Source organism: Schistocerca americana, chromosome 4 (assembly GCF_021461395.2).
Source record: "Schistocerca americana isolate TAMUIC-IGC-003095 chromosome 4, iqSchAmer2.1, whole genome shotgun sequence".
NCBI lineage: Eukaryota > Metazoa > Arthropoda > Insecta > Orthoptera > Acrididae > Schistocerca > Schistocerca americana.
The window spans coordinates 529,046,091-529,057,547 of record NC_060122.1 but is presented as its reverse complement, the minus strand read 5'-3'; the positions used below and the strand labels follow the sequence as shown (position 1 = coordinate 529,057,547).

The following is an 11,457-nucleotide window of genomic DNA, read 5'->3' as shown; positions in this document are numbered from 1 at the left end:
GAGTGTATTTCTACAGGTCCATAAATTCCTAAAATCATGCCCTGAAATGAGAACCATTCTGTTTGAAATTTTGCCCACCATGCCTAGAATACCTTTCCACCACCCCCTCCCAATCTCTGCAGTATTCTTGTCAGACCCCATGCTCCTTCTGCACCCATCTCCCAACCCTATGGCTCCTACCCCTGTGACCATCCCCATTGCAAGGCCTGCCCTATGCACCCTTCTAACGCCATCCATAATAGCCCTGTAACTGGCAAAACATATACTGTCAAAGGGAGAGCCACCTGTGAAACCACATATGTCATATACCAGCTATTATGTAAACACTGTTTGGCCTCCTACATCGGCATGACTACCACCAAAGTATCAATTAGGATGAATGGGCATAGGCAGAGGGTGTATAGTGACAACTAGCAACATCCTGTTACAGAACATGCTCTACAATATGACATTCCTGACCTCTGCGCCTGTTTCACCACACGCGCCATCTGGATTCTTCCCCCAGACACCAGTTTCTCAAAACTCTGCAGGTGGGAACTAGCACTACAAGATGTCCCTGGTTCTTGCCACCCACCTGACCTTAATTTATGTTAATTTCTTCTGTCTCAGCATTTCTTCATTGTAACTACTCTCTGCTTCACTCCGTTTTCGTTTTCTACACGTTTCATTGTATTTCCCATCTATTTTTCATCACCCCCCTCCCACCTCTGTTATGTACAATGCACTGAAATTTGTTTAACATTTAGAGGGACTAGTGCCCAGCATTTATTCAGTGATTTTTCTGCATTAATTATTTTTAATCACAAATCATTGAAAGAGGATAGTGCTTGTGTTATCTTTTCTATACTGAAAATTGTTTAATGTTCAAAGGAATGAGAGCCCAATATCATATTTAAATTTTCTTAACATCTTGCAGAGACTAGTGTCTCTTTACTTGCTATATCCAAATCATTTTGGTATTTTGAGGGGATAGTTCCTGACCTTTATTGATTACAAGTCATGTCTTGGATTTAAATGTGAGGTAAGGCCAGGTTGTAGCTTGTCTTATGTAATGTTACTGTTAAAGCAAGTTGCAACAATGGTTGGTTCCAAAATGCTGAGCTTTCATTCATACAATGGAATAAACTCCCAGATACAGCCCAAGGCAAAATTTCTGTGTGGTAAGACAAGGAACAGTTTCTGTGTGATATCATGTACAAAATATTATTATTGATAAATGTTTGTTCTATGTAAAAAACACTATGAGACAGGAGAACTTCAACTAATTATTCGTACCAACTGAAAATCAAATCAAATGAATCTGAATCTTCCACTCAACCCATAGTACTTATGGCACAGAGAACTTAGGTAATGCTTATTGATTTAAAATCAAACAATAGAATGTCCAGGATGGAATATTAACAATATGGAAAAGACAGATTGCTACTCACCACAAAGAGGAGACATTGAGCCATGACTCAACCATTACTGATGTAACATAGAGATGAAGCAATTTTATTCTTAGGAAACTAAAGCAATATCTTCCAACGTAAACATAATTGTGATGTCAGAGAAGTAAGAATGGCAGAAATATGTTTTACCAGTTTGTTAAGATCGTAATTTTACATATGGAGAATAAAAACATGACTTTCCAACATGCTCAAAATAATAATGCACATAAAACTTGTAATTTATATTTTTACCTTGTGCACATCATTCTCTTCATTTCTGTAAAATGTAGAAAAGTGATGAGGAACTGTGCACAAAGTGCCACCTACTCCAATTTCCCAGTGTAAAGACCATCAACTCTTCGAGAAGTTTCCATTGGTAAACCATACTAATCTCTTATTTGTGGACCCTCCTTATTACAACACATTGCAAACACTTGCCAAACACAGCATGCAAGGGGGGATCACGTGCATGGTCCCCTATAAACTTCACCAATACAATTTATGTTTGGATAAACACAAATTAGTTCTGTGTATCACTTGTAGACAATGCCACAAAATCAATTTCCACAAGATAATAACAGAAAATGAGTTCACATAAGATAGTACAGTGTCTCCTTTTTTTTTTTTTTTTGAGCAATGTTTTGCTATTTACATTTTCCTTAGTTTGATAACAACGTTGAATGGATAAGTCGTGCTGCCAACTGGCTCACGGAAAAGCTGTGCATGCTGCCATGCTGTTGTACCTCTCCCTCTACTTAGTTCAGCACTCAGGGTCAAACACTTGGAACCATCTAAAACCTTTGTGGAAACTGCTGTTTCACCTGCAAATGGGCAAAGCCATCAAACATAAGGAAATAAAATGTGCAATTGCCTAAAACAATATACTAAGAAGTTGTCTGAATCTCCTTACTTGATGGTACTTCCATGTTGTTTGTATCCCCTATCATTAGTAACTTAATAACACCATTTTCAAACATGCTTCTCACAAACACAAGATTCACTGTTTCTATAACTAAGCCAGAGGATGAAAAGTCAAATTTCCATGTAATGGTGCCTTTTGGGCTTCCCTCTGTTAAAATGAGATAGAAAAAGGGCAAGTTAATGCAGATATGTGAAAAGAGAGAATTTATATACAAAGGGCAAGTTAATGCAGATATGTGAAAAGAGAGAATTTATATACATTATTACAAATTAAACACATTTTCTCAAAAATATGGACGGTAACACTATCAGCAATACATGAACCTCATTAATATCAACTGATACACTGACACAATTAAGGTTAATTTGCATACTATGAAAATTCATGCAAAACAGATTCATTGCCAGCAAAAAATACAAATAAGGAACAGAGGTACAACAAAGGAGGTGTTATAATAAAACATAAGGCAAACAGAAGACAAAAGCTGCAAGTGTGCAATTTCTACATCCCCAAGTACAGCTCTAAAAGTACATTTATATTTAAGTAATATACAACAACATTTTGAAGAAATTAGTTGTGCTTTTAATGCTGCACCAAATCAAGAGAAATATCTGACTGGGAGAACAGAGCATGAATTCCAAAATTCACACATGGAGCGATGTACTGAAATGCGAATAAATGTAATAAAGGAAAAAATGAAGATGGCAGAATCAAGTGCTCAAGAATAAATCAAGATTTCAAATTATGGTATGGAAAGTATGTCAGACTAACAATGAAATTTAAATGCAATTGCAGACTCATATTAGTTGACAGTTCCACTATAAACCAAAAAATAGCAGTTCTATGTCTAGCTTCAGATTTTCACCTCATGGAAACTTCACCATGTGTGCATGTAAACAGTGATGAATGCCAAAAACAGTCTGCCATTAGTAGTAATGTGTGCCATGGTCGTGTCTGAGAAATGCTTTTTAGGGACGATTTGTAAAAATCTGAGGATGACGTGGGTAACTATGATTCAGATAAAGATACTATGTTCCTTAACACAAATGAGATTCAAAAGTTGCTGTTAATCAGCTAAATGTGAATAATTATTTAAGCAATTAAACACTATTAACTTGTGTTGCTTACCACAATTTATGTGACTTTATGTGACAGAGTGATGGAAGAAATGTTAGGGGTTATCCTTAACACTATTTACATGCTGTAGTAAGGCAAGAATAAAATTAATTTTGTATGTTCTGAATCACACATTACTTCTGGGGTTGTTACGGCTTATTATGGTAAAAAATGGTAAAGCGAATCTTAGTATTCTAAATAGACACAATTTGGATCTTTCAAATTTGTGAAGTTTCACAGTAATATTTCGTTAATTCAACCAACAAGTAAACAGTCGCAACTCAATGCTAATCCACGTTAAGTCTCCTCAGTCAGCAAGTTAACATCGTTAAGTTTCCACTTAAGTACTTTTAAGAATATGATTTTGGATAGATTTTACAATTTCAAAATCATGTCATTACTCTAGAAATATTAGAAAAGATGACCTATCTGAATAAAATAAGCACAGTGGATGTACTTGAAGCCTCTTACAAATAAGATTTTATTGAAACTTCACTGCCCTGTTTCTCAAAACAACCAACTTGTCCCTTAAACTTTTGTGTTATAAAGATTCAAAACAAGTACAGTCAGCAGTAAAACAGTGTGAATAACTATTTCCTGCAAAAATCTGATGATAAATTCTTCTTTATTATGATCATTTTCAGTTGTCAGGCCGTTATAAGGTATTATAAACGCATTTAAAAGAGCTTAAATGACTTTATAAACCCTATGGCATCAAATAACATAAAATCCATTATAAGTCATTGCTGGCATGTAGTAATATATATTACACTGCCAATAATAAAAAGTTACCCAGCATTGTCAATCTTCCTTCCATACAAGGTCCAGCTAAAAAATAACTGTACTGATTTTTTAAAACACAACCAGCATGGGCCACAACGTCAAATACTATACTGCTGTGTCATGGAACATCTCTTCTTGCCATTTCCACTACCCACTCCCTGCCCGACCCTCTGTTGGCCCGTGGCCTTCATTTGTGTCAGACAATGTACCTGCTGCCTGTCAAAAAAATGCTTAGTGTAGATTAATGTGAAATTTTTTGTGAAACTTGGACAGTCCGCCACAGAGGTCCATTCTTTTTTGGAACAAGGATAGAGCAATGCATTCAGGTTTTTTCAGTGGTTTAAGTGGTTCAAAGAGGGATGAGAAGCGAATGAAGGTGAGTCATGTCTTGGACAACCCTCTATGTCAACCATGGACAAAAAACTGAAAAAATTGGAGATTTCATCTAAAGAGACTGTCGGTTGAGTATGTGAGAAGTTGTCAATATTGTAAGAACTGACAAACAGTTCTGCAGATTTTACACGAATGTTTGCACATGTGGATAGTATGTTCAAAAATGGTGCCCAAGAACATGACACCTGTCAAGTCACTTTTGGCAAGCAGGGATACCATAAGTTGGAACATTCATCCTACTAACCCGATTGTGCTGCATGGGACTTTTTTCTATTCCCAAAACTGAAATCTGCTCTGTAAGGAACATGATTTGAGAGACTTGAAGCCATGAAAGAAAAAGTGATGGAGACCATAAACAAGCTTTCAAAAGATAACTTCGGACGCTGCTTTGAGCAGTGGAAAACACGCATGGTTTGGGCGTAAGACTCGTGAGGTCTGTTTTGGAGTGAATAATACAAAAGTTGTGAAGAAGTAAAAATAAAGAATGATGTATACCTAACCTGATTATTTTTGGCCAGATATATATTTGCTGTGCCTTACTTCAGTTAGAACACACGTTAATAAACAGGCAAAGAAAATAGAGGCACAAATCCCAAGGAAAATCATTACCAATTTCTTTTCTTTTCTTTTAAATTTAACTGATTTCAATAGCTTAAAACACTTACACTTACCTGTTCTTGATAAATAGAACATCTTCCAGTCTTTTTCTTCTTTTCGAAAGACTGAATCAAATTCAAACACACCATTCTGCCATCCAGAAATGCAGGCCTCCTCAGTGTTAGTACTTCGAAAATATTTGTCCTTTTCACAGGAGTAACTTAACTGAAATCTTTGAGCTGAAATTTCTGCAGCGTTTGGAGTCCAAACATATGTAACTTTTTCTGTAACCTCTCCCCTTGCAAGTCTCCAGAGCAGGGAACCTGAGGTGCGCCCCTAAAAATTTAATTTACATCATTTACTTGAATATTTTAATATCTGCTAGTCTGGTTGTTATCACAGCTAATATTATTAATAAGGTATTACTAAGATTTTCTGTTACATGAGCATCATAGGGTAATTATTTAAAGCTATGTGTTTTGAACATATTTACTTTTCACAAGGTGTGATTGGGCATATATGGGGCTTAAACATGTTCAACTGTGAAGCACACATTTCTGTTTGATAAATGACATATTGCTTGTTCCACATCTACATCTACATCGATGCTCTGCAAGCCACCATATGGTGTGTGGCGAACAGTACTCTGTGCCACTTTTAATCGTTCCATTTCCTGTTCCACTCATCAACAGAGTGAGGGGAAAACAACTGTCTATATGCCTCCATATGAACCCTAATTTCTCATATCTTTATCTTCCTGGTCCTTATGCACAAAGTTTGTTGGTGCCTAGAAGCACTTGGCAGTCAGCTTCAAATGCTGATTCTCCACATTTTATCAATATTGTTTCTTGAAAAGAACATTGCTTTCCTTCCAGGGATTCCCATTTGAGTTCTCAATGCATCTCTGTAACACTTGTGTGTTGTTCGAACCTACTGGTAACATAGCTAGCAGCCCGCCTCTGAATTGCTTCGATGTCTTCCTTCAATCTGACCTGGTACTGATCTGAAACACTCTAGTGGTAATCAAGAACAGGTCACACCAGCATCCTACATGCGGTCTAAAAATTTGTTTGGGATGTAACGTAATAGTACAGTCAAAAGGATATTTGCTACTCACCATACAGCGGAGATGCTGAGTTGCAGATAGGCGCAACAAAAAGGCTGTCAGAGAGTGAGCTTTTCAAAAATACACAAAACACACACACACACACACACACACACACACACACACACAAAATACACCTCACACATGACCAGTCTATGGCTGCTGAGGCCAGACTGTTAGCAGCAGCACATGATGGGAGAGGCAACTGGGTGGTGGGGGTAAGACAGAGCCTGGGGTGGGGAGGGGGAGGGATAGCAGGGTAGGGGTGGGGGACAGCAAAGTGTTGCTTGTGGGAGCATACAGGGACAAGGTGGAGAGAGGTTATGGCAACTAGGGGCAGTATATTGCGTACAAGATGTGATCTTTTATTGTTTTGTGTCCTGAAGCTGATTTGCAGTCTAGTTTTTTGAAACAAATGACTTATTTTGTTGGAAATGTTACCCCAGTATAGTAAGGTTATAAACTTGTCTTTTTCTACTTGCTTGGCCTTTTCTAATTTAATCTGATTTCTATTGTTACCATGTTCTTTCTACTTTTCTTTTCTTTTTTTGGATAATTTCATAACTTTTGATTCATAGCCACAGTGAGATGCTACCTCCTCCAGTGTTGGCTGGCACTCAAGAGGAGGGCCAGAAGTGACCTGGTCAGTGATGGCATGGCTGACAGCGGATATCTGGGGGGTGCAACGACAGCCATTGGGAGTGTCAGTACCAGAACTGGATCCAGGGGGAGGGGTTGGAGGGGGGTCCTGGGGCATGGGCATGGCCATCTTTGCCCAGGCTCTGATCTTCTTGCAGAGGGCTGGAAATGAGAATGCAGGAGGGAGAATGAGGCAGAATATCACCCTGAGGTAGATGTTGGGGCAGAATCAGTGAAGGACACACCAATGATGGAGGTGAATGAGAAGATCTAGATGTGTGAAGAAAGGGGAACCAACGCAAGTTTGCATGGAGGCTGCAGAGACTGGTCCTCCACTCTGAGGCAGAGTTGATTTCGATGGTGGGACACGAGTCTGTCCTCTGCCTGCAGCATGAAAACCTATCCCTCAGCGCTGGCCATGCATGACCACCAAAATCCAATACTCATTGTGGCCAAATGCATTGGCCCAGACTGGAGTCCAAAGTGTGTAGCGCATGCAGGGAGGCCACAGGGTGGGTAGCAGGAGATTCAACATCATGCACAGCTGGGGTCCATGTAGCAGTTCTTCTGGGCTCTTCCCACTATCGAGTGTGGACCTATATGAACTGAGAAAATGTTTGAGTGCCTCTTATACTGAGTCCTCACCAATGTACTACTTCTTTTGCATATTGAAAGTGCATATGAGACATTCCACGTCCCCATTCAAATGCGGATAGAGAGATGATTGCGGGCTGTTGTCAGTTAACAGAGTGCAGGGCAGGCCTTTGATGGAAAAAAATCCGAGTGAGAGTCCACGCCATTGCATTTGCTGTATGGGAGCAACAGTAGACGATGTACGGAAACTGAGAGTAAGCATCAATGGCCACTAATGAATAAGCATCCGAGAAGGGGCCCACAGAGTTGAAGTGGACATGCTCCCAAGGCTGTGACGGCTCAGGCCACATTGAATAACACTGCCAGGGAATCACCTGGTGACCTGCACACTTAGAACAAGCAGTTATTAAATATTCCAATTTCATGATTGATCTTGCACTATTATACACATCAGTGAGCCAGCATCTTCATCCATGAGATGCCTCAATGACCATGGTGCAGGAGGCAAAAAATGTCCCACTGGAGAGATGTTGGAATGACCATCCATAGCATTTTCTATAGACAACAGAATACCACCATCACTGAGTGTGATTCTCTGTTGTAACATAAAATAGTTGTGGATGAGATCCAACACACAAGGCTAGATCATTCCAGACGTCCTTGCTAAATGTACTGCCACACTTCACGAAGAGCAGGGTCAGAGGGTGACAGCTTGAGCAATGCAGCAACCAGTAGTAGATAATTCATCAACTGTCTATAAAGCTTCCTCATCAAGGTAAAAACAAAGTACTTCATCCTGATCGAAATCAGGGTCAGGTCCCACTGGTAGGAGCGAAACAGCGCCCACACTGGAGTGCTGAACCATGAGCCGGAAATGAATCTCATACCCACTGAGAAACAGGGCAAGTGTTGAAGTATATGGGCTGTTTTATCTGACAAGTGTGCCACTGGACTAAGTAATGGCTTATGATTAGTCAGCAAGTGAAACTGAACACCATAAAGAGACACATGAAACTTCTTCATAGCACAAGTAATAACAAGGGCCACCTCCTCTATTTCCAAGTAATTCTTCATGTATCATTGGGCACCTTTGATGCCAAAGCAATGGGTTGCTGACAACAAAACTCCACGAAGTATGTGAGGTGCCCTTGCAATCACAAGCCAGCACCCCATTTGACATGTGACCCTTTGGGGCAGAATGCAAACCAGCTTTCAACATCCGAAATGTGTGGTCGCAGGCTTGTGTCCAATCAAATGATCCACTCTTCTTATGCAGCTGATTTAAGGGGTGTGGAACAGTAGCCCTTACACCAGGAACTTTATAATGTGATTTCACCTACGAATTCTTGGAGTTCTGTGGGGCGGCGGGTGGATTGATTGTTTATATAATGTAGAATTGTAATGTAACTGCAGAAAAGATGCAATTCCCTGGCGTTTTAACCATATGTGGGGCGGAGGGTGGAATTAATTGTTACGTAATTGTTCCTATTATTTATGCTGTTGTTTAGCCATTCTCAACACTGGCTCTCTAACTACAATTTTGGCAACCAGAAAGTGATTAGCAAAACGTGAAGCCTGTAATTAGAATTCCTAGTGCCCACTTCATCTGAGAAATACACTTATAGCTACAGCTTATAGCTCTGAGGAATTAGGAGATTGTCTGGGATTCATAATCAAAAACGATCATGAAAAAACGTTTGCTATATTCGGAAAGTCACAGATGAAAAAAAAAAATCCACACAATCTGACTAACAGAGCAGTTCAGAGTCTAATGCACTGATGCAACTATAACTGTCCAAATTAAATGTTTAAGTGAATGCTCACCATAATTTGATGATAATGCTCATCAAACGCCACGCTAAATAATGGTAGAATGTTTGTCCCGTGACGGCACGTGAAAATACGACATACGCAAACTGAAGATATATCATTAAAGTCATCCCAGAATTAACACTTCACTCAAAAACGATTTCATGGTTACGCGTATCCCGAGTAACTTAATACAACATCCGAGGCTGTTTATAGCAATGATACCGACGCGACGCGACTCCCGACACAGATGGTGTGCTATTCAGCGTCTGGAGAGAACTGGGGCCTTACTCTCTCACGCAGCATTCTTATATATAAAGCCGCAGTGCGGACGGCTAAGGGAACGCCTGATCAAGTACACTCTCCTGACTAGCCGCTGGGCTAGTAAAGCACCAGTTTAAGCTATTGAATAAATCATCGCTTCCTTTGCTGATGGCCAATGAAGCTCTCAATTTAAATGTGCATTCAGCACACAGGTAAGTAATCATAATAAAAGTCTGACGTGGCTAAGTCAAATATTTTGGGCGAGAGAATTAATTTAATTACACTACACGCAGTAGACGAGCTCTGAACTTGCCCTTTGGAGATACACTATCGCTATAGTTTTACAGTTATTCAATTGAAACTTTTCACATCTTTATGATTATAGCGGATCTCCCTTCTACTTAAATTTAAACATCCTAGCCTTATTTATTCGCCTACTTAACCTATCTTGCTTCCTTAATTTTTAAGACAAAAACCAGAAAATCATGAATTTCAACTAAAATCCTAATTTGTGAGATCCAAAGTACTGCTTCTATTAAATTATTATGAAAAAGGAATCTAAATATAAATTTTTAAGTCTCTAGCTCTTTTCTGTTGTGCCAATGATTTTTACAGAAAAACGTCCAAATTTCGAAAATGGTTAAAGTTATTGAACTGACATTCAACACATGTTGATTTAGTATTACTCCTGACATGCTAGAAACGTTTCAGGTTATTTACTTGATTTTTAAAGTACTGCGCAACATTTATGACATCAGAGCTAGTTACAGTGGACTAGGCTGGCACACAATGGAAAGACTGATGTGAATTTTATACAGCGTGAGTAGGCTGCTTCCCTACATCACCCTCTACTTAAATCTTTTTTTTTTTTTTTTTTTTTTGAATGTTAATGAACGAAAAAAAAATTTTAATTAGAAAAAGGGAAGCAAGAGTACAGCTTAACTCCCTATGAAAATTTAAAATTGAAATGTGGACATATAGAAATATTAAAAGAAAACTGATTACCTACTTCAATTATTTAAATTACAGGCATGTTCACTGCCTCTTAAGTAATATTATCCCTCAAAATTTAAGCAAAATCAATGAAACACTTTGGCATACATATTGCCGTAGACAAACAAACACATAAAAATATGTAAAATTATGAAAATCTTAAATCCATTAAATACATTTTTACATACACAAATTCAAAGAAAATAACACAGTTATTCATGATACATAAACAGATGATTATATCTTAGCAGTCTTTTCTAAACCTGAAAGACAATTTCACAATCATGACAATTTCATTTTTACACACGTGGTTGTAGCAGCTTTGGCTGGCGTTCTACACTTCCATTCACAAGGATAGAAGAGGGGAAGTTGCTATGGTGTGCGTCCTTCACGTTCACTCTAAATTACATGGGGAAAGGGGAGGGGTCACTGTGAGTTGTGTCCAAGTCACTCCACGCTTTCACGCAGCTACCAGGATGCCATTATCTGGTTTGTCCTGTAGAACAAACAAAAAGAGTGCCTCTGACTCTGTTCACTTAATATCTAATGGTGGGTCACAATGAAATAGGGATATATACATTTTATCTTCCAATATGTTACTGGAACAAAGTTAACAGAACTTTTTCAATTTTACTCTCGCGGTTACTTAACTGTCATAAAATCGGTAAACAAATGGCTCAAAACGCCGTTAGTCACGTACTAGAGAAAATTTATGCTCAAGGCATACAATCATGAACCCTATTTAATTTCAATTTATTATTTCTGCCCTGGAACACTGAACCAATGCTTGGTACATTCCTGATACATTTCAA

The 11,457-nt window shown here is 38.7% G+C and overlaps 1 protein-coding gene across 3 annotated transcripts in view; it reads right to left on the bottom strand.

The window, feature by feature from the left end:
- Positions 1–1,473: 1,473 nt before the first annotated feature.
- LOC124613055 (peptide-N(4)-(N-acetyl-beta-glucosaminyl)asparagine amidase) overlaps positions 1,474–11,457 on the bottom strand; it is a 75,510-nt gene continuing 65,526 nt past the window's right edge. For all 3 annotated transcript variants that reach the window (XM_047141631.1, XM_047141633.1, XM_047141634.1), the window contains exons 6-8: positions 5,316–5,577; positions 2,341–2,499; positions 1,474–2,251 (exon numbers count right to left, since the gene is read on the bottom strand). In XM_047141631.1, the coding sequence (XP_046997587.1) occupies positions 2,079–2,251; positions 2,341–2,499; positions 5,316–5,577 (594 nt within the window). In that variant the 3' untranslated portion in view covers positions 1,474–2,078. The remainder of the gene's footprint in view (positions 2,252–2,340; positions 2,500–5,315; positions 5,578–11,457) is intronic.